We start from the raw sequence: 23,426 nt of genomic DNA, 5'->3' as shown, positions 1-23,426 counted from the left end.
AATTGGTACAGTTACAGTACATGTGGAATTCAAAAAGAAATTTGCAACAAGTACACCACATGTGCAATTGTGTATGTGGTATATAATGCCTAGCTTTGCCCTTGTATATTACAATGCCAGCATAGTGCGATGGATTTTGAGAACTCTCATGAACATACAGATGTTTATTGAGATCTACCACATGTCAATTTACCGTATATACTCGAGTATAAGCCGAGATTTTCAGCCCAAATTTTTGGGCTGAAAGTGCCCCCTCGGCTTATACTCGAGTCACGGTCGGCGGTGGGGTCGGCGGGTGAGGGGGAGAGGGCGCTGAGGCATACTTACCTAGTCCCGGCGATCCTGTCGCTCCCCCTGCCCGTCCCACGGTCTCCGGGTGCAGCAGCCTCTTCCCCTGAGCGGTCACGTGGGACCGCTCATTAGAGAAATGAATAGGCTGCTCCACCTCCCATAGGGGCGGAGCCGCCTATTCATTTCTCTAATGAAGCGGTGCCGGTGACCGCTGATAGAGGAAGAGGCTGCGGCACCGAAGACAGGCAGGGGGAAGGAGCGGGACGCCGGGAGCAGGTAAGTATGTCATATTCACCTGTCCTCGTTCCACACGCCGGGCGCTGTCTCCATCTTCCCGGCGTCTCTCTCTCTCCGCTCTGACTGTTCAGGTCATAGGGCGCGATGACGCATATAGTGTGCGCGGCGCCCTCAGCCTGATCAGTCAGTGCGGAGAGACGCCGGGAAGATGGCGCCGAGGAGCTGCAAGAGAGGTGAGTATGTGTTTTTTTATTTTTATTGCAGCAGCAGCAGCACAGCTATGGGGCAGTAATGGACGGTGCAGAGCACTATATGGCACAGCTATGGGGCAACGGTGCAGAGCACTATATGGCACAGCTATGGGGCAATAATGGTGCAGAGCACTATATGGCACAGCTATGGGGCAATTATGAACGGTGCAGAGCACTATATGGCACAGCTATGGGGCAATAATGGACGGTGCAGAGCACTATATGGCACAGCTATGGGGCAATGGTGCAGAGCACTATATGGCACAGCTATGGGGCAATGGTGCAGAGCACTATATGGCACAGCTATGGGGCAATGGTGCAGAGCACTATATGGCACAGCTATGGGGCAATGGTGCAGAGCACTATATGGCACAGCTATGGGGCAATGGTGCAGAGCACTATATGGCACAGCTATGGGGCAATGGTGCACAGCACTATATGGCACAGCTATGGGGCAATGGTGCAGAGCACTATATGGCACAGCTATGGGGCAATGGTGCAGAGCACTGTATGGCACAGCTATGGGGCAACGGTGCAGAGCACTATATGGCACAGCTATGGGGCAATGGTGCAGAGCACTATATGGCACAGCTATGGGGCAATGGTGCAGAGCACTGTATGGCACAGCTATGGGGCAACTGTGCAGAGCACTATATGGCACAGCTATGGGGCAGTAATGGTGCAGAGCACTATATGGCACAGCTATGGGGCAGTAATGGTGCAGAGCACTATATGGCACAGCTATGGGGCAATAATGGTGCAGAGCACTATATGGCACAGCTATGGGGCAATAATGGTGCAGAGCACTATATGGCACAGCTATGGGGCAATAATGGTGCAGAGCACTGTATGGCACAGCTATGGGACAATAATGGTGCAGAGCACTATATGGCACAGCTATGGGGCAGTAATGGTGCAGAGCACTGTATGGCACAGCTATGGGGCAATAATGGTGCAGAGCACTGTATGGCACAGCTATGGGGCAATAATGGACGGTGCAGAGCACTATATGGCACAGCTATGGGGCAATAATGGTGCAGAGCACTATATGGCACAGCTATGGGGCAATAATGGTGCAGAGCACTGTATGGCACAGCTATGGGGCAATAATGGTGCAGAGCACTGTATGGCACAGCTATGGGGCAATAATGGTGCAGAGCACTGTATGGCACAGCTATGGGGCAATAATGGACGGTGCAGAGCACTATATGGCACAGCTATGGGGCAATAATGGTGCAGAGCACTGTATGGCACAGCTATGGGGCAATAATGGACGGTGCGGAGCACTATATGGCACTGCTATGGGGCAATAATGGTGCAGAGCACTGTATGGCACAGCTATGGGACAATAATGGTGCAGAGCACTATATGGCACAGCTATGGGGCAATAATGAACGGTGCAGAGCACTATATGGCACAGCTATGGGGCAATAATGGTGCAGAGCACTATATGGCACAGCTATGGGGCCATAATGAACAGTATGGAGCATCTATTTTTATTTTTGAAATTCACCGGTAGCTGCTGCATTTTCCACCCTAGGCTTATACTCGAGTCAATAAGTTTTCCCAGTTTTTTGTGGCAAAATTAGGGGGGTCGGCTTATACTCGGGTCGGCTTATACTCGAGTATATACGGTATTCTGCAGATATATTTACCCTTTGCAATGTAAAAGGTGAAATGAGAGGCCGAACAATATCTGTAGCCGTAAATACCCCTGTGGCATTTCCACTGTAGTAGGTCAGCAGCTGAAATGCATATTAAAACATTTGATGACTGTTAATAACATTGGCTGAATTGTATCTCATTGTTATATTGGTGGGGAATGTTCCCACAGGACACTTTTTGAGGCTGTGGGTTTTATTGCGGATATGCTGCTTTTTTGCTGCACACGTCACGATACAAAGGGTGAAGTCTCCAAAGTTTGCAGCAGAAATTGATATGATGTGGACTTAAAATAAAATCTGCAACACTGATCAAATTATGCTGCTACTTTATTCTGCAGTATGTGAAAAAGATTTCACGAAGGTTAATTCACAATGCAGCAAAATAATACACAGTGGATTTTTTGGCATGGAATTGCACAGTGAAAAATCCCTGCAAGTACTCACCATGGGTACATATTAGAGATAGGACAATTTATTTGAGTAGAATTTAATTTTACCTGATTTTTATTTTTAAATTCGTTTTTTCCACAATGCAAATTTTTTGCAGTTTGCTTTGCGTAAATTCTTCAAAATGGCAAAGGAAAAAAAAAAAAACTAAACATCGCTCCCTTCTACAGCAATTACTGCTGCTCATTGTTCCTTGTATAGTACAAAGTGCTTCTTCTAACTGTAGGTGCATGCTGAAAACTGGCGCAGTGCCAGGCCTTTTGGTCCTGACGTCCTAGTCATTTGCGGAGGTATGCATATAGGGTACGTCGTAAAATTGTAATGCACGTCGTGATGTCACACACAGTTTGGCCTAGACATGCCCAGGGACATCCCAGGCTTGAGGTCCCGACTAGCATGAAGATGCCCAGGTTTTCAGCATCTTTGGCAACTTTCAATTTTATCTGATCCGCTCATTTCTAGTACATACTCTAACAGACCTACCTCAAAATTATTGCTTACTACTTAAATTGTTGTTTTAATTTTTGTTTTCATAAATCAATAGTACAATAAATATGAAAATAAGAAGCTTTTTAATTTATATGATCAGAGAAATTTGCTTCTTTCTCCTCCTCAATTGATCTTTCATTCTCAAAATTTTCAATTTATGGTTAAAATCTGACTTCAGTGAATACAGACTTTTCCATTACTGGGATAGGAGATGACAGTTGGTGCTCATAAGATTCTATGGAGAGCTGTAACTGTTGTTTCTGGAGAACCTACAGCAGAATGTCTGTCTCTAGCATCTTCCCCTTTAACTATCTAATGAAATTGAAAAGCACCAACTGACATCTACTATCTCAGTAATGGGATAATGGGAAAGCCATTAGTCACTGAATATAGATTTTTACCCATGAATTGAGAGTGAAAGATAAATCCAGGAGAAGAAAGAATCAGATCTCTCTGATAACATATATCACAAAGTTGTTTCTTTTCATATGAAGCGGAGTACATAGAAATCATGGGGTTCTTCAGTCATAATTCTAATTGCCCCCAAACAAAAATAAAAGATTAATTGATGCACAGAAAAGCATATAACACAACTTTGCAGTCATTACAGAGTAATTTTCTTTTTATTGAAGCCCTAGATTCCCCTTTCATTGCCCCCATAAAGTTTGATGCCAACAAAAGTGCCCCTCAAACGCAGTATGATACCCACACAGTGAATTACTACACAGCACCCTACACACGCACAATATGATGATCCTACTGTACACACCCCACAAAATATGGTGACCCCAACCCAGTATGATGCCTCAACTATGTCCCCAACACAGCCCTCCACACAATATGATGGCACCACACAGCCCTCCATACACTATGATGGACCCCACACAAACCTTCAGACTATATAATGGCCCCCACTAGCCCTCCAGACAGTATAATGACCCCCACATAGCCCTGGAAGCAGTATCATGGCCCCCATATAACCCTGCATATAATATCATGGCCCCATATAACCCTACATACAATATCATGGCCCCATATAACCCTACATACAATATCATGGCCCCCATATAACCCTGCAAATAGTATAATTGCTCCCACACAGCCCTTGTGCAGTGGCGTGTTAAAAAGCATCTGAGGATTAAGGCCCCTTAACTACCGCCGTTAAAAGGCGTATTGATGGTCATTAAGGGGTTAATTATGTTACATGTATTGCTGCTTGTGTGAAGCCTTTCTATTGGTTGGGATTATCTCTTTTACATATCTCTCCACATGTGAAAAAAGCTTAATTTTTCTTTTTCTTTTTTTTTATATCTGAATATAGACAATTCTTTCTCTGTTAACAAAAAAACTTTTCTTACTTGTTAGCAGTGGAGGCTAACCTTATAGACTCTTCAACAGCAGTAGGTGCTATGTTTTGAGGCTGGAATTAAGTCCCATACTGTTTCCTTTATCTTCAGGGCGCTGCTTCATAAAAAACAGCCCCTGAGCCATTCTTCCCTACTACTCCCCATTGGCTGCGCTCCTCCATTCTCCCCATGCAGGCTCTTTGCTCTCTATGATAACTGTGAGCCAGAGGCTGCTACAGCCTGCCCGCTTTCTTTTTCTATGGGACTAAACATCCTATGAGTGGACAGACTGAGCAGCACAGCAAGGTTATGTATTTTACTGTTCTTTCACAGTATTTTGGCCATGGGCATACAAACAAGAGACGAACCTTGGTAGAAACTATTTTTAAATGTACCTGTTTTTATTTTGTGTGTTTAACATTAATAAAGATTAAATATAATTATTACTTTGGGTGTTTTTTGCTTCCTTTATTATCGGTTGTATAGCTTAGTTGGGAGTCAACCTTCAATAAATAAAAACCTTCTTGGTCTTTTTTGGGGCATTTCTATGAGCCGAAACATCCTACTAGTGGACAGACTGTGAAGAGCATGGCAAGGTAGGGCCTCCTCCGCCTGAATGCTTTAGTGTGAGGGCACACCTACAGATGAAAGTGTAGTTTCCCCAAGGTTCCAGGGTGAACCTGGTGCAGTTATGGTTGTACCCTCTTTGAGATCAATACTAGAGTTGAGCGAATTTTTGAAAATTCGGTTCTGATTATGATCGGCGGCAAATATTGTTTTTGCAATATTCGCCGAACACAGACAAACATCATCGGAATCAATGGGAGTAGAAATTACTGCTTATGTTCGGAACCGATCATCAAACATAAATTCGGCATAACTAGGGTACCAATATTTCATGAATATGGCAAATTCAGACTTGGCGACCAATTCCGAACATATTCGCTCAACTCTAATCATTGCATCTTTACTTGGCACCATAATTAAGTCGCGTACAGACAACATTGAGAAAGCGTTTGATCTTGCTTCATAAAAAGATTACTTTGGTTTTTCATTATATCCAACCTTAATATCCTTATTGTTTTGTGTTACAGAGCTCAATGTTGATGGAAACTTTCTTGAAAAACTCCCTCATGAAGCCAGTCTCCTACGTAACCTCAAAATAATCAATTTGGCAAGAAATAAGCTTGACACTTTCCCAGATGAGCTGACAGAAATTCAGTGTATAGAGAACATCAACCTGGAAGGCAATCAGATCAAAGGTATGTGGACAAAAAATGTTTTTGGGTTTTTTGTGTCTTTATTACCATTAATATAACAATAGTCAAGAACACATTTGCTGAGATTATTTTTACAGCTGATATGCAGACAACTTGTAAGGCAATCAGATCAAAGGTAGCTGAATTTCTTTTTCAGGTTTTTTTTTCTTTTTTTGCATCTTTCTAACCATGAATGTAACAATAGACAAGAATGCATTTCTTAAGATTATTTCTACACTTGATTTGCAGCCCTATCCAAGAAAGTTCCCATGATCACAAGGATTTCTCAGAGGTTTCTACTGCGTCTTTATGGTTTCAGTATAAAACAATGACAATGTGTACTGATGCAAGAACATATTTATGCTGATATAGCTACTGTTTATCACATTTATCAGTAAATATATTTACTGCTATTAGAACAGAATAAATCACCGGTTTCCAGATGGGTGCAGACAAGCCATATTAGGGGTTCTGCACAGGTACAAATTGGTGGTAAATATTTAGTCGCACACCTATCATAGATGAGGGCGATGGATCAGCATTCTAAATGCACACATTTTAAAGCATTACTCCAGATATAATATAAAAAGTCCCGTTTGGCTATGCCTCTACATTTATTAAATTAAGTTACTAGTCTAGAATTGAAAATCTAGATAACCGGAGATTGGTTTTCACAAGGGAATATTACACCGGTCCTACTCTCTGGATTATGGTGTGGGTGGCATAATGGATGGTAGTTTAAATCATTTGCAGCCTACAAACTCCATTTATTTCCAAATGGACATGCAAATAAGAAATGATAAGCGATTTGTTTTGTATTACTGTAGAAGGAACTTACTAGTTAATAAGATCATGTGATTACGGCAGCCTCCGCACTGATTCAGGCAGTGTGTAAGAGTTTTCTTACAAGGAAAAGGGTGTAGTGGTAAGTGCATTGGGGTCTATCAGGTTTGTGGAAACAGTGAGTGAGCTAAAGTTTCACTTTATCTATTCCGTGGCAGCCAACTTACTGTCAGTGATTTAGATAAAGAGAAGAACGGAGCATAAATAGATTCCGAAAAGTAGAGTGTGTAATAACACAAGAATGTTTTTACATGAGATACTATTTAAATCCATGCAGATATTTATTATCTGAGAAACAAGAGAAAAAAAGGAGTGCAAACTTCAAAATATAATAAATAAAATAATTTATTTATTGAAAACAATGCATGACATTACAAACACAATCATGTAACATGGATGAGCAAGGTAGGATTCCTAGATATCACCTGGGGCTATATCTAACAGGGGTCTGTACGGAACAAGAGATTTTTCTTATCTGCAGTCATTTTTAACAATGTTAGATCTTGACATTTTGTGTACAAAGTATATTTCCTATGTATTATGTATTGGGAAGGGTCTGTGAGACCCCCAACTTATCATAGGACATGGGGTACCGGCAACATCTCCACCTAGTGAGGCAAAGATAAAGTAATGGAAAAAGGCACAATTCACTCAATAGCTTTCCAGCTACCTTCTTTTTATCACTTTTATCCCCTGTGTCTCTGTTAAGTCAGAAAATAAAATTCTAGTCACATGTACTATGTGCATGTAATGTAACTGTTTTGGAACCTAATTTAAAAAAAACAAAAAAAAAAAACGTTTTTAGTGCACAAACTTGAAATAACAGCAAAGATAATTACAAAGAACAAAAAAGCACACATTGCTTACACTACTATCTGTACTGTTTGTCGACCCTAGAGGGATTTTTCATGACTACGGTTATGACCAAAAGATTTTTTGAGACTGACACAAATTTTGGTTTTCACAAAGTTTGCTGCTTCAGTGCTTTTAGATCTTTAGCCGGATGTTTCTATGGTTACTGAAGTCCAATTATCAGCATTTCATAAGTTTGGTAAGGTGGCCCCCCTGCTGCTCCTTCTTTGGTTTTGTACTGTCGTCATGCCTCAAGGTATATGCAGCATTTATCATTTGGGGTATGCTTTATTTCATGCAGCTTCTGCTTAGACTTTTATGGGCTTTTGACCCCTGTAATTATTTGTCACTATGGGTATTGGCATCTACGATGTAAATCATCATTTCTAGCCTTTTCTTTAAGCTTTGGTGCGATCTTGGCACCTGCCATGTACATAATTTGAAGAACCAGGGCATGTGTTCCTATTCTATGCAGTTAGGCTCTGGTATAGTTTTTAACAATTGTATTTAATTGCTGTTTTTTTGCACCCACACTTAGGTGTACATTATTATATGCAGCATTTTGTACAAGCTTAATTTTGGCACTTGCCATGTATATTTATATTCCATTACCTTGGCTTGTGTCCTTATTAACTGGAATGTATGCCCATTGAGTCTATTAATAGGTATTGTTCCTTCTATTCTATTTTATATTCTAGTTTATGCCAGTAATCTGGATTAGATCTATTTATGCAATTATTACTTTATGTTCTTTGCATGTTATTAAGGAATGATTTGTTCACATCATGATGTTATTTTGTGTGCTTAGAATTTATTAACAAACTATGTATTTTTTCAGGAATTGCTTGCCCTTATTATACTTTTTTCTCTTCCGTGGATATTAATTTAGTTTTTTTTTTCCAATTTGAGAAGGGAGTTTTTTGGCTCTATATATTATCTATTTTGTGCTGTTATTTATTTTTGGTGGAGAATATTGTACTTTGGTTTGTCAGTATTTACAGTGTTGACTAGAGATGAGCGGATTAGACAGAAATTAAATCTTCCAAATTGTGTGTTTTTTACTTGGAAATTTGTTTGGTAGAAAAGTTACTCTCATAAATCAAATGGACCCCAAAGCAATATAAACATAGCATGCAAAAAATAAAAAAGTGATCCTCAATACTCATGTCACCCCCCCTTCACCCCTCCGCTGCTCAGCCATACAGTTCTCAGGACCTCTGTTTTCTCTGATTGTAAGCTTTCGACTTCTCTCTTGACCAGGACTTCCAACCATGACCAGGCATAGGAAATCATTGTGTGAGTACTAGTATCTTTCGCCTAAATCAGGGCTTTCGGTCATGACCAGGTCTCCTAATATTTAGCATGTCATGAAGTCACAATGTTAATACTCGCTATGACGTTTGATACCTGGTGTCTCCACTCTAAAACAAGACTTCTGGCCATGACCTCCAAGGCCTGGTCATGGTTTAAAGTCCTGCTGCAGAGTGAAGACATCGTTGCATGACTGTGGAAAGGAAAGGCTCTGAGGATCGGATGGTAGGCAGCAGGATTATGAGGATAGGAGAGTGGGTAAAGTATTAATTTTCTTTTCATTTTAACATTTTGCCAGCTCTCTATAGTTTAACAGTTGTGCTCAAAAGTTTACATACCCCGGCAGAATTTTTGCTTTCATATGAATGATAACACCAAAACTTTTTCTCCACTCATGGTTAGTGGTTGGGTGAAGCCATTTATTGTCAAACTACTGTGTTTTCTCTTTTTAAATCATAATGACAACCGCAAACATCCAAATGACGCTGATTTAAAGTTCACATACCCCATTTCTTAATACCGTGTATTGCCTTCTCTAACATCAATAACAGCTTGAAGTCTTATGTGGTAGTTGTGGATGAGGTTCTTTATTTTCTCAGATGGTAAAGCTGACCATGCTTCTTGGCAAAAAGCCTCCAGTTTCTGTAAATTCCTGGGCTGTCTAGCATGAACTGCACGCTTAAGATTGCCCCAGAGCGGCTGGTCAGGAGAATGAGATGGCCACTCCAGAACCTTCAATTAGTTCTGCTGTAGCCAATGACAGGTTAACTTGGCCTTGTGTTTTGGATCGTTGTATTGTTAGAATGTCCAAATACGTCCCATGCGTAACTTCCAGCCTGATGATTGCAAATTTGCCTCCAGTATTTGCTGATAAAGTGCTGCAGTCATCTTTCCTTAAACTTTGACCAAGTTTGTGCCTTTGTAGCTCACACATTGATAGGGTTGGCGGATTGTGCTAAATAAAATAAATAATAAAGCGCAATCGCAACTTGGGGTCCACCGCGCAGAGATGGAAAACTGCTGCTAGAAAACAATGATGGAACACACATTCAAGCAATTGCCTGTACACACTGGGTTAACGCCATTCAGTGTGAACAGGAGGCTGAGTTCCAAACACTGTTACTCCACAGGAGGAAACGGTACTAATGAGTACTAAGTGTTTTGTCCTGTTAAACGGCACAGGGCACATGATCTGAACTTGCATACCGAAAAGAAACAAGCTCTGCAACTTAGCTGTGTCACTCGCACACAGAAACGAAATGGAAGCTCTGCAACTGAGCTGTGTCATTCGCACACAGAAACAAAACAGATGCTCTGCAAGTCAGCTGTGTCACTCGCACACAGAAACTAAACAGAAGCTCTGATCATAATACCTTGACTAGGGTTGAGCTTCCTCTCAAACTCTACTGTGCTAACCGCACATATGTAGGTAACAGGTGCTAAGCCAAATGGCTAATTGCCCCGACTGACGCTAGCTCCCTGCCTACGTATACAGTCCCAAGGTAGACAGACACACGACACTTGCAGACAGAGTGGTAGGGTCTTCACTTAGCCACACACAAATGATACTAGCGTGCCTGCGAGTGCCATTAGGGATCTTTTATACAAAAGGCTCCACCCCAAACATGCCCAGTCGGCCGAGACATCACCCATGGGCCATTTCAGAGCTGCCACATCACCAGAGCTAGAGGTGTCTGACTACCAATAGAAAGACGCCACATCACGGACATGCTCAGTAAGATAATTTCTGGACTTAGCCTCCAGAGTATCAATATTCAGCTTCCTATCACTGATTGCCATAGACTTGGCTGGAGAGCCAGCAGTAACCATTCGAACACTGTGAGCCTGAGGAAGATGCTGGGACCGACCTCTATGCTGAGCAGCACACGCAGTGGCCGAGTCCGAACGGTAGATCACAGAGGCAGATAAGGTTTGGCATCTATCCCGTGCAGCGGGAGAATCCCGACGCCTATCACACATCCCAAAAACATCAGCGATTCACCTTTGTGCTTTACAGTATCCACAATCAGTGATGGTTTGGGGGGACATGTCATCTGCTGGTGTTGGTCCACTGTGTTTTATCAAGACCAAAGTCAGCGCAGCCATCTACTAGGAAATTTTAGATCACTTCATGCTACCATCTGCCCACAAGCAGGGATGGAAATTTCATTCTCCAGCAGGACTTGGCACCTGTCCACACTGCCAAATGTACCAATTTCTGGTTTAAAAACAAACCAGTATTACTGTGCTTGATTGGCGAGCAAACTCATCTGACCGTAACCCCATAGAATCTATGTGGTATTGTCAAGAAGAAACTGAGAGACACCAGTCCCAACAATGCAAATGAGCTGAAAGCTGCTATCAAAGCAACCTGGGCTTCCATAACACCTCAATAGTACCACAGGCTGATCGTCTCCATGCCACGCCACATTGATGCAGTAATTGATGCCAAAGGAGCCCCGACCAAGTATTGAACGCATTTACAGAACATGCATTTCATTAGGGCAACATTTCAGATTTTAAAATCATTTTTTCAAGCTGATGTTATAAAGTATTCTAATTTACTGAGATAATGACTTTTGGGTTTTCATTGGCTGTAAGCCATAATCATCAACATTAACAGAAATAAACACTTGAAATAGATCACTCTGTTTGTAATTTCTTTAAAAGAGTGGGCATGGAAAGTATTCAGCCCCCTTTAATTTTTTTGTTTCATTGCAGGCAGTTGGTAAATCCAAAAAAGTTCATTTTTTTCTCATTAATGTACACTCTGCTCCCCATCTTGACTGAAAAAACAGAAATGTAGACATGTTTGCAAATTTATTAAAAAAAAGAAAAACTTCAATATCACATGGTCATAAGTATTTAGACCCCTTTGCTGAGTATTGAGTAGAAGCACCCTTTTCAGCTAGTACAAACATGAGTCTTCTTGGAATGATGCAACACGTTTTTCACACCTGGATTTAGGGATCCTCTTCCATTCTTCCTTGCAGATCCTCTCCAGTTCCGTCAGGTTGGATGGTGAACATTGGTGGACAGCCATTTCCAGGTCTCTTCAGAGATGTTCAATTGGGTTTAGGTCAGGGCTCTGGCTGGGCCAGCCAGGAATGGTCACAAAGTTGTTCTGAGGTAACTCCTTTGTTATTTTATCTGTGTGCTTTGGGTCATTGTCTTGTTGGAAGGTGAACCTTCAGCCAAGTCTGAGGTCCACATCACTCTGGAAGAGATTTTCATCCAGGATATCGCTGTACTTGGCCGCATTCTTGTTTCTTTCAATAGCAACCAGTCGTCTTGTCCCTGCAGCTGAAAAACACCCCCATAACATGATGCTGCCACCACCATGTTACACTGTTGGGATTGTACTGGGCAGATGATGAGCAGTGCCTATTTTTTCCCATATACCGCTTAGAATTATCACCAAAAAGGTCTATCTTCATCTCATCAGACTAGAGAATCTTATTTCTCATAGTCTGGAAGTCCTTCATGTGTTTTTTATCAAACTCTGTGCGGGCTTTCAAATGTCTTGCACTGAGGAGAGGCTTCTGTAGGGCCACTCTGCCATAAAGGCCCAACTGGTGGAGGGCTGCAGTGATAGTTGACTTTGTGGAACTTTCTCTCATCTCCCTATTGCATCTCTGGAGCTCAGCCACAGTGATCTTTGGGTTCTTCTTTACCTCTCTCACCAAGGCTCTTCTCCCATGATTGCTCAGTTTGGCTGGACGGCCAGGTCTAGGAAGACTTCTGGTGGTCCCAAACTGCTTCCATTTAAGGATTATGGAGGCCACTGTGCTCTTAGGGACCTTGAGTACTGCAAAAATTATTTTGTTACCTTGGCCAGATCTGTGCCTTGCCACAATTCTGTCTCTGAGCTCCTTGGCCAGTTCCTTTGACCTCATGATTCTCATTTGGTCTGACATGTACTGTGAGCTGTGAGGTCTTATATAGACGGTGTGTGTCTTTCCAAATCAAGTCCTATCAGTTTGATTATACACAGCTGGTCTCCAATGAAGGAGTAGAACCATCTCAAGGAGGATCACAAGGAAATGGACATCATGTGACTTAAAAATGAGTGCCTGAGCAAAGGGTCAGAATACTTATGACCACGTGATTTTTCAGTTTTTCTTTTTTATTACATGTGCAAAAATGTCAACATTTCTGTTTTTTTCAGTTAAGATGGGGTGCAGAGTGTACATTAATGTGGAAAAAATTACCTTTTTTAATTTACCAAATGGCTGCAATGAAACAAAGAGTGAAAAATTTAAAGGGGTCTGAATACTTTCCGTACCCACTGTATATGAGTTTCACTTTTTGAATTGAAGAACTGAAATAAACTAACTTTTGGATGATATTCTAATTTTGTGAGATGCACCTGTATACACAGCTGTAAGGAAATCAGTAATAGTGCATATAAATAACATAGGGTACTTAGTAAACGCTGAGTTTTTTACGCTTTTTGATTTTAAAAAAATCCCACCAGCACCAAGGTATACCCAAATCCGGATGGTTGTAACCTCTGGTATTAAAACCTTACTATGTGTCAAAGTGATGCCAATGTGGATAAGGGCCTAGCAGGACCAGGTCCAGAATATGGACACTCAAATGAGAAGCTACATAAACGTAATGTTCAGCTCAAAGAAAGGGAGGCTACACACTTACCTGTACTAAATACAGAAACCTGAACTTAACTGAAAAATAATGAACTGGATTATAAGTTGGAAAAATAGAGACATATTCACGCTGAAAATTAAAGAGACCAAACCTAGGACAGAAACAAAAAATGAACATATTCCCTGCTGTAAGTAAATAAGGAAATGCAATAGTGCATATAAATAACATAAGGTACTTAGTAAACACTGTTTTTGAGAAAAAGCATTAACGCCATCCCACTAGCATCACTGTGTACCCAAGTAGGGATGGTCCTAACCTATAGTATTAAAATCTTACCATCTCTCAATGTAAATAAGGGTCGAACAGGACTGGTTCCTGAATATGGATACCCAACAAATCGGAAGCTAAAGAAACGTAATGTCCAGCTGAAAGAAAGTTGCAATTTTTTGCAAATCATTTGACCACTCTTCATAACAATCTAGAGTGAATGCAAATTGCCACTATAAAAAGTGAAGCAGAAAACCAAAATTTGCGCCAGTCTTTAATCTTTTGGACATGACTGTATAATATTGCATAACTATCCTTGATATAGGCTTTTAATATCAGATTGGCAACTGGTCTGGTTGAGGGCAACCCTGCCCATCAGCAGACAAGTTTAATTCAATTTTTTCCCTTGAAAACATTTCATATGTTCGGTAGCGGCTGTGCCTGATATTCAAGCTCACCGACCTTCACCAACCAAAACACTTCATATCAATTTATTCTGGAGTGTTCCTTTCAGTAAATGCTTCCTCTAGGTTTATGAGTCTACTGTGTAATTTCACTCAAATGTTAACAACCTTCCCTGTGTAAACTTACATTTACCTATCGCTGTCAATCACTGAGCATGATTGGACTCATAAGCTTAGAGTGAGCCGGGATTTAAAAAGAAAAAGGCTGAGTTAGACAGAATCTTTTTCTACAAAAGTGTTTCTGCTCCTCCATAGGCATGTCCAATGTGACGGGTTTCATCTTTTATTCTCCTAAGATGCTGAGAACCAGAAGAAACATATAATTTGTAAAAGATGAATCTGTGCAGAATTAATTGTACCTAGCACCTGACCATCTTTCAGACCTGTTTTATTACTGTCAGAGTCTTTTGTGTTTTTGACATCTTCTTTTCCGTTAAAGTGCTCTCTTACCATAATCTGCATTTATTAGAGGGCCCATTTAGAACCATTGCACTGGAGGGTCAGACATGTAGAGGTTAATTACATTTGTTCTGCTTAGAAACGAAGGTCATTTTAAGTGGCATTGTGGGATTTATTTGGTTAGACTATATTAGTAACTTGATTAGCGCATATATGAGTCATTTTCAATATATATAATGGGTAATAAATACATTAATGAAGGTATTTTGTTTCGAGGCCATTCCGGCTTATTACTTTAAGCTTCTTCAGCTTTTAACAATTATTTTAGCTTCACTGGGAACAGCATAACATTATTTCCGTCTTTGCAGAATTTTACACATTTTACAGCATCACCAAATCGTTGACATGTGATCAGTGAATTATAGAGTTTATAGAGTTTATAGAATTATATATTTTACAGATGTCTAGCCCCATCATGACTGTGACGGTAAATTAAAGGTGGCACTGGCTGGGTTTCGCACAGCGCCGACGTTTCTCTACGGTCGGCAGTCTTGCAGCAATCCAGTATCTGCGCACTCTGAAGAAACTGCACAGTATATTGTATTTTCCATTTTCTCCTGTTACCTTTGAGAAAATGAAAAATGTGAGGCTAATATTTCTGTGAGGAAAAGTAATATTTTCATTTTTTCCTTCCTTATTGCTTTAATTCTTATGAAGCACCTGAAGTGTTAATAAACTTTTTGACTGTGGTTTTGAGCACTTTTAGGGGTGCAGTTTTTAAAATGGTGTGACTTTTTAGTATTTTCTGCCACATAGGCTTCTCAAAGTCACTTAATTTAGTCCCTAAAAAAATTGGTTTTGTAAATTTCGTTGGAAAAATGATAAATTGATGATAAACTTTTAACCCTACTAGCATCCTAACACAAAAAAATTATGATTAAAAAAATGATGATGATTTAAAGTAGACATCTGGTAAATGTTGTTTATTTACTATTTTGTGTAATATAATGATCTTGTTTAAGGGCGTAAAATTTAAAATATTGAAGATTGCAAAATTTTCTACATTTTCAGCAAAAATCTAATATTTTCACAAATAAGCGTAAAAATATTGACCTAAATTTATACTATCATGAAGTACATTATGTCATGAAAAAATACTCTCACAATCACTGGAATTTGTTGAAGCGTTCCAGAGTCAGTACTCCATAAAGCGACTTTGGTCACAATTGAAAAAATGGATAAAAACGGGCTCCAGTGTGAAATACCTAGCTATCTAACTACATGTGTGCCTTTGAGTTTATCTCTTCTCCACATTTTATTTTCAAAATGTTTTGTTTCGATAAAAGACCAGTTCTCCTTACATTTGTGTTCCAGTAAAACTTGGCAGTCTGTAAAAATAATAATAAAAAAATAATAAAAATAACAGAGGAATGTCACAAGTCTGAACAGGAGCTTCAGCATTATTTCATGAGGAATACAATATTTTACTAAAACAAACATCACAGGTCTTTAAGCATCTATTTGTTAATACTTTAACTCTTCATGATGGATTTATCCAGCATAGAAATGGTTGGGGCGACATGAGCTGAGATTGCTCCATGTAGGGCAGGTGCCATCTGAGTTACACAGCCTTCATCTGTCTCACAGCAGCGATTGGCGCTAGCTCCAATTGCTGTTAACTACTTAAATGCCTCTGTTGATTTCTGATAGAGTAGTTTAATCTGTGTGATCCCCAGCCTGTCTTTCACCCGTGATGTTGATATGTGATAATGTCCTCCAGGAGATATAATAATAATATCTAATATGTAAAGTTGAGTGTATGTATGTGTGTGTATGTATTGAGCGACGCCCACTCCACATAGCAGGCACAGGCCACATCTAGCTCCGTCGTGTCTAGAATGGAGTTGCTTCTGTGAGGCATGACGTCAATAGACAGGAAGGAGCCTCATGGATAGAGATGTGAGGGGCAAAATGAGAGGTGTCAGGTGGAAAATGAGAGAAGTGAGGTGCTTCTGCAGTATGAGGCTGTGTATAGAGAAGAGTGAGGTGCTGCAGGTGGAGGCTGTGTATAAGGCCACATTCACATGTTCAGTATTTGGTCAGTATTTTACCTCAATATTTATAAGCCAAAACCACAAGTGGGAGAAAAATACAGAAGTGGTGACATGTTTCTAATAAATGTTTCCTTTGATTCTTTTACTCCAAGTCTTAGCTTACAAATACTGAGGTAAAAATACTGACCAAATAATGTGTGAACGAGGTCTAATACAGGAGAAGATGACACAGGTATATACTATATACAGGAGGAGATGACATACAGGTATATACTACAGTATATACAGGAAGAGATGACATACAGGTACATATTGTATACAGGAGGAGATGACACACAGATATATACTATATACATGAGGAGATATGAACACACACACAAAATGCGCCACACACTACCACGTGCTTGAACACATATACCTCCCTCAGCACACATTTCACCACACATACACCAATCTCGCCACATAAAAGTCGAAACACAAAAGTCGCCACTCCAAAGTTTCCACATGCAAGACTCGCCACATGCAAAAGTAGGCTCACACAAAACTCGCCACACGTGCAAAACTCACCTCATGGAAAACTCGCCACACGCAAAACTTGCACACGCTTTCACACTGGGACTTACCAGTTTATGGTTCTTTATATACTGTTTGGCACTCGCTATACCTTTTCATGATAGGGGTCCTATGGTTGTAATCAAGTGCTATAGGTTTTAAATAATATAATAGGATGGGGCTTTGTCTGCTTTAAAGTGTTACCTTTCCTTGCCCATTCACATTGATTTTATTTATATTTATCAATTTATCTACACGTGCTATGCTTTGCTTGGATGTTCCCATCTGATTTGGGGTTACTATTCGTGTTTAAATATTTGAGCGGTTTCTTGGATTTTTTATATGATATCAATAAATGTTAAGTTTTAAATGATTTTGTGATTGGTGAGCTTCATTGAGTTGGCTACCTAATTGTTGCTGCATTGGTTCTATATACAGGAGGGAATGACATACAGATATAATCTATATACAGGAGATGACATATAGGTATATACCATATACAGGAGGAGATGACATACAGGTACATACTATATACAGGGGAGATGACATACAGGTATATACTAGATGCAAGAGCAGATTACACACAGGTATATACTATATACAGGGGAGATGACATACAGGTATATACTATATACAGGAGGAAATGACACACAGGCAGGGCCGAACTGGCCATCTGGCAATTCTGGCAAATGCCAGAAGGGCCTGTCTGTTTGTGGGCCACACTGTCTGCTACGTTTTTAACAGAATCAGTGTTCTCAAGACACCCATACAGTTAAGAGTTGTGATGGAGGTATCATCTTAATATATATTTACCTTGTAATGTTTTCACATCCTGTTACGTCCAGATGTGTCTGGATCCCAGAATTCCAAGCGGTGGAAGTTCACCGACCTCCATATTGGGAAACCCAAGTGATGGGTGTCTCAATATGGAAACTGCGGGTGGTACCAGCCTCTTGCGCAGTACCACCAGCGGAACACCGTCACACGACACACTCACGCATGCACCACACACACACACACACTATACGCCGTACGCCCCCCCACACACACACATTATACGCCGTACTCACCACACGCACACACACTATACGCCGTATGCACCACACACACACACACTATACTCCGTACGCACCACACACACAAACACAAAACACTACAAGCCGTACACACCACACACACACACACTGTATACGCCATACGCAGTCTCTTGCGTGGTACCACCAATGGAACACCGTCGCCACCGCGGGGATCAGCCAAATTATTCACTGACCACCATCATTGTAGAGGAGGAGCGCATGCACAGTTTTAATGTGACCTCCGCTATCTGTCTGCACAAAGATGGCGGCGGTCTGATTTACTGCGCCTGCACGAATTCTGCGCAGGCGCAGTGAATCATTCGGCTGATCTTGGAGGCAGATGTGCGACGTATCTACAGGCAGAGGAAGCCGGTGACATTAACGGGGTTTTCCCACGAACGAAAGTTCATTTTAAAAATTGTATGTGTCTGACCGTGTATGGAACATTCCACATCTCCTGGGCAGGGGGGGAGTGTTATGATCCGGTGACCCTGGAGCTGCATGAGACTATCTCTGGAGTAGGTGGTACCTGTACTGACCGCAATCCTAATACTGACACCGCAACTAGAAGTAGCCGTGGGATGTACCTAACCAGGCCTAGACACCTCGACACAGCCGGAGGACTAAATACCTCTAAAGATGGAAATGGGAAATCCTATCTTGCCTCAGAGCAGAGCCCCAAAGGATAGGCAGCCCCCCACAAATATTGACTGTGAGTTTAAGAGGAAATACGTACACAGGCAGAAAAAAACAGAGTTTAGCAAAAGAGGCCCTTCTAGCTAGATAGAAAGGATAGGACAGAGTTCTAAGCGGTCAGATCTATGGAAAACATTATGGATAGCAAAAGATGCCGGAAAGGCCAAACGAAAAGACACCGGATTGATAATCTCAGAAATCCTTTAAGGACCAAGAAACCGAGGTTTAAACTTAGGGGAACAAACCTTCATAGGAACATGACGAGAAGACAACCAGACCAAATCACCAACCCGAAGCCGGGAACCAACACACCGACGACGATTAGCAAAACGTTGCGCCTCCTCCTGAGACAACACCAAATTGTCCACCACATGAGCCCAAATTTGCTGCAACCTGTCCACCACAGAATCCACACCAGGATAATCAGAAGGCTCAACCTGCCCTGAAGAAAAACGAGGATGAAAAACAAAATTACAAAAAAAAGGCGAAACCAAGGTAGCCGAACTAACCCGATTATTAAGGGCAAACTCGGCCAATGGCAAGAAAGCCACCCAATCATCCTGATCAGCAGACACGAAGCATCTCAAATAAGTTTCCAAAGTCTGGTTGGTTCGCTCGGTTTGGCCATTTGTCTGATGATGAAATGCTGAAGAAAAAGACAAATCAATGCCCAGCCTAGCACAAAAGGCTCGCCAAAACCTAGAAACAAACTGGGAACCTCTGTCAGACACAATATTCTCCGGAATAGCATGCAAACGAACCACATGCTGAAAAAACAATGGAACCAAATCAGAAGAGGAAGGCAACTTGGGCGAAGGCACCAAATGAACCATCTTAGAAAACCGGTCACAAACCACCCAGATAACTGACATCCTCTGGGAAACCGGAAGGTCTGAAATAAAATCCATAGAAATATGCGTCCAAGGCCTCTCAGGGACCGGCAAAGGTAAAAGCAACCCACTAGCGCGGGAACAACAAGGCTTAGCCCGCGCACATGTCCCACAGGACTGCACAAAAGAACGCACATCCCGCGACAAAGAAGGCCACCAAAAAGACATACCAACCAAATCTCTGGTACCAAAAATACCAGGATGACCAGCCAAAACAGAACAATGAACCTCCGAAATCACCCTACTAGTCCATTTATCAGGAACGAACAGTTTCCCCACTGGACAGCGGTCAGGTTTGTCAGCCTGAAATTCCTGAAGGACCCGTCGTAGATCAGGGGAGATGGCAGAAAGAACCACCCCTTCCTTTAGAATGCCGACCGGTTCAAGGATCTCCGGAGAATCAGGCAAAAAGCTCCTAGAGAGGGCATCAGCTTTAATATTCTTAGAACCCGGAAGATACGAGACCACGAAATCAAAACTGGAGAAAAACAAAGACCATCGAGCCTGTCTAGGATTCAGCCGCTTGGCAGACTCGAGGTAAATCAGATTTTTATGATCGGTCAAAACCACAATGCGATGCTTGGCTCCCTCAAGCCAATGTCGCCATTCCTCGAATGCCCACTTCATAGCCAACAATTCCCGATTGCCGACATAATTACGTTCAGCAGGCGAAAACTTTCGGGAAAAGAAGGCACATGGTTTCATCAAGGAACCATCAGAATTCCTCTGAGACAAAACGGCCCCTGCCCCAATCTCAGAAGCGTCAACCTCAACCTGAAATGGAAGAGAAACATCTGGCTGACGCAACACCGGAGCAGAAGTAAATCAGCGTTTAAGCTCCTGAAAGGCAGAGACAGCCGCAGAGGACCAATTCGTCACATCAGCGCCCTTTTTCGTCAAATCGGTCAGGGGTTTAACCACACTGGAGAAGTTAGCAATGAAACGGCGATAAAAATTAGCAAACCCCAAAAATTTCTGAAGACTCTTCACAGATGTGGGTTGAATCCAATCATGAATGGCCTGAACCTTAACCGGATCCATCTCTATAGATGAGGGAGAAAAAATAAAGCCCAAAAAAGAAACCTTCTGCACTCCAAAAAGACACTTAGACCCCTTCACAAGCAAAGCATTGTCACGAAGGATCTGAAAAACCATCCTGACCTGTTTCACATGAGACTCCCAATCATCGGAAAAAATCAAAATGTCATCCAAATATACAATCATGAATTTATCAAGATAATTCCGGAAGATATCATGCATGAAGGACTGAAAAACAGATGGAGCATTAGAGAGCCGGAAGGGCATCATAAGGTATTCAAAATGGCCCTCGGGTGTATTAAACGCAGTTTTCCATTCGTCACCCTGCTTAATACGAACAAGATTATATGCCCCTCGAAGGTCAATCTTAGTAAACCAACTAGCCCCCTTAATCCTAGCAAACAAATCAGAAAGCAAAGGCAAAGGGTATTGAAATTTGACCGTGATCTTATTCAAGAGCCGATAATCAATACAAGGTCTCAAGGAGCCATCTTTCTTGGCAACAAAAAAAAATCCCGCTCCCAATGGTGAAGAAGATGGCCGAATATGCCCTTTCTCCAAAGACTCCTTAATATAACTCCACATAGCGGTATGTTCAGGCACCGACAGGTTGAAAAGTCGGCCCTTAGGAAACTTACAACCTGGAATCAAGTCAATAGCACAATCACAGTCCCTATGTGGTGGAAGGGAACTGGACTTGGGCTCATTGAACACATCCTGAAAATCAGACAAGAACTCTGGAATTTCAGAAGGGGGGGAAGAGGAGATTGACATCAAAGGAACATCACCATGAACTCCCTGACAACCCCAACTAGTAACAGACATAGATTTCCAATCCAACACCGGATTATGTACCTGCAACCATGGAAAACCCAGCACAATAGCATCATGCAAATTATGCAACACCAAAAAGCTACAATCCTCCCGAAGGGCTGGCGCCATGCACATGGTCACCTGTGTCCAAAACTGGGGTTTATTTTTAGCCAAAGGTGTAGCATCAATGCCCCTTAAAGGAATAGGGTTCTCCAAAGACTGCAAGGGGAAACCACAACGTCTAGCAAATTCAAAGTCCATTAAATTCAAAGCGGCGCCAGAATCTACAAACGCCATGACAGAAAATGACGACAATGAGCAGATCAATGTCACAGATAACAGAAATTTAGGTTGTACAGTACCAATGGTAACTGAACTAGCGATTCTCTTAATACGCTTAGGGAAGACCGAAATGACATGAGAAGCATCGCCACAGTAAAAACACAACCCATTCTGACGTCTGAATCCCCGTCGTTCAGCTCCAGACAGAATCCTATCGCACTGCATAGGCTCAGGTATCTGCTCTGAGAACAACGCCACAGCGCGCACAACTCTGCGCTCACGCAGGCACCGATCAATCTGAATGGCCAGAGACATAGAATCGCTCAGACCAATAGGCGTGGGAAACCCCACCATAACATCTTTAACAGATTCAGAAAGACCCTTTCTGAAAATTGCCGCCAAAGCATCCTCATTCCATTTAGTCAGCACAGACCATTTCCTAAATTTCTGACAATACAATTCTGCTGCTTCTTGACCCTGAAACAGGGTCAACAAGGTCTTCTCAGCATGATCCACAGAATTTGGTTCATCATATAATAACCCTAGAGCCTGAAAGAAGGCTTCTACATTAAGCAAGGCGGGATTCCCAGATTCCAGGGAAAATGCCCAATCCTGAGGATCGCCACGCAGCAGGGAGATGACTATTTTAACCTGCTGAATGGGATCACCAGAAGAATGAGGTTTCAGAGCAAAAAACAGTTTACAGTTATTTTTAAAACTCAAAAATTTAGACCTGTCCCCAAAAAATAACTCAGGAGTAGGAATCTTAGGCTCTAAAACCGGAGTCTGAACAATGTAATCGGAAATACCCTGTACCCTAGCAGCTAGTTGGTCTACACGAGAAGCTAATCCCTGACCATCCATGCTAGCACACAGCTCCTCAGTCACCCAGAGGAAAAGAGGGAAGGAAAGACAAACAGACTGCAGAAAAAAAATGGCTCAGGACTTTTCTTCCCTTCTTCTGAGATGCATTTAACTCATTGTTGGCCAGTTGTACTGTTATGATCCGGTGACCCTGGAGCCGCATGAGACTATCTCTGGAGTAGGTGGTACCTGTACTGACCGCAATCCTAATACTGACACCGCAACTAGAAGTAGCCGTGGGATGTACCTAACCAGGCCTAGACACCTCGACACAGCCGGAGGACTAAATACCCCTAAAGATGGAAATGGGAAATCCTATCTTGCCTCAGAGCAGAGCCCCAAAGGATAGGCAGCCCCCCACAAATATTGACTGTGAGTTTAAGAGGAAATACGTACACAGGCAGAAAAAACAGAGTTTAGCAAAAGAGGCCCT

The 23,426-nt window shown here is 41.8% G+C and overlaps 1 protein-coding gene across 2 annotated transcripts in view; it reads left to right on the top strand.

The window, feature by feature from the left end:
* LRRC20 (leucine rich repeat containing 20) overlaps positions 1–23,426 on the top strand; it is an 831,027-nt gene that overhangs the window by 449,095 nt on the left and 358,506 nt on the right. For both annotated transcript variants that reach the window (XM_077259152.1, XM_077259153.1), the window contains exon 4: positions 5,820–5,987. In XM_077259152.1, coding sequence (XP_077115267.1) covers positions 5,820–5,987 — 168 coding nt within the window. The remainder of the gene's footprint in view (positions 1–5,819; positions 5,988–23,426) is intronic.

The sequence above is a fragment of the Ranitomeya variabilis genome, chromosome 4 (genome assembly GCF_051348905.1).
Source record: "Ranitomeya variabilis isolate aRanVar5 chromosome 4, aRanVar5.hap1, whole genome shotgun sequence".
In the NCBI taxonomy this organism is placed as follows: domain Eukaryota; kingdom Metazoa; phylum Chordata; class Amphibia; order Anura; family Dendrobatidae; genus Ranitomeya; species Ranitomeya variabilis.
This window is presented reverse-complemented; position numbering and strand designations above follow the sequence as displayed.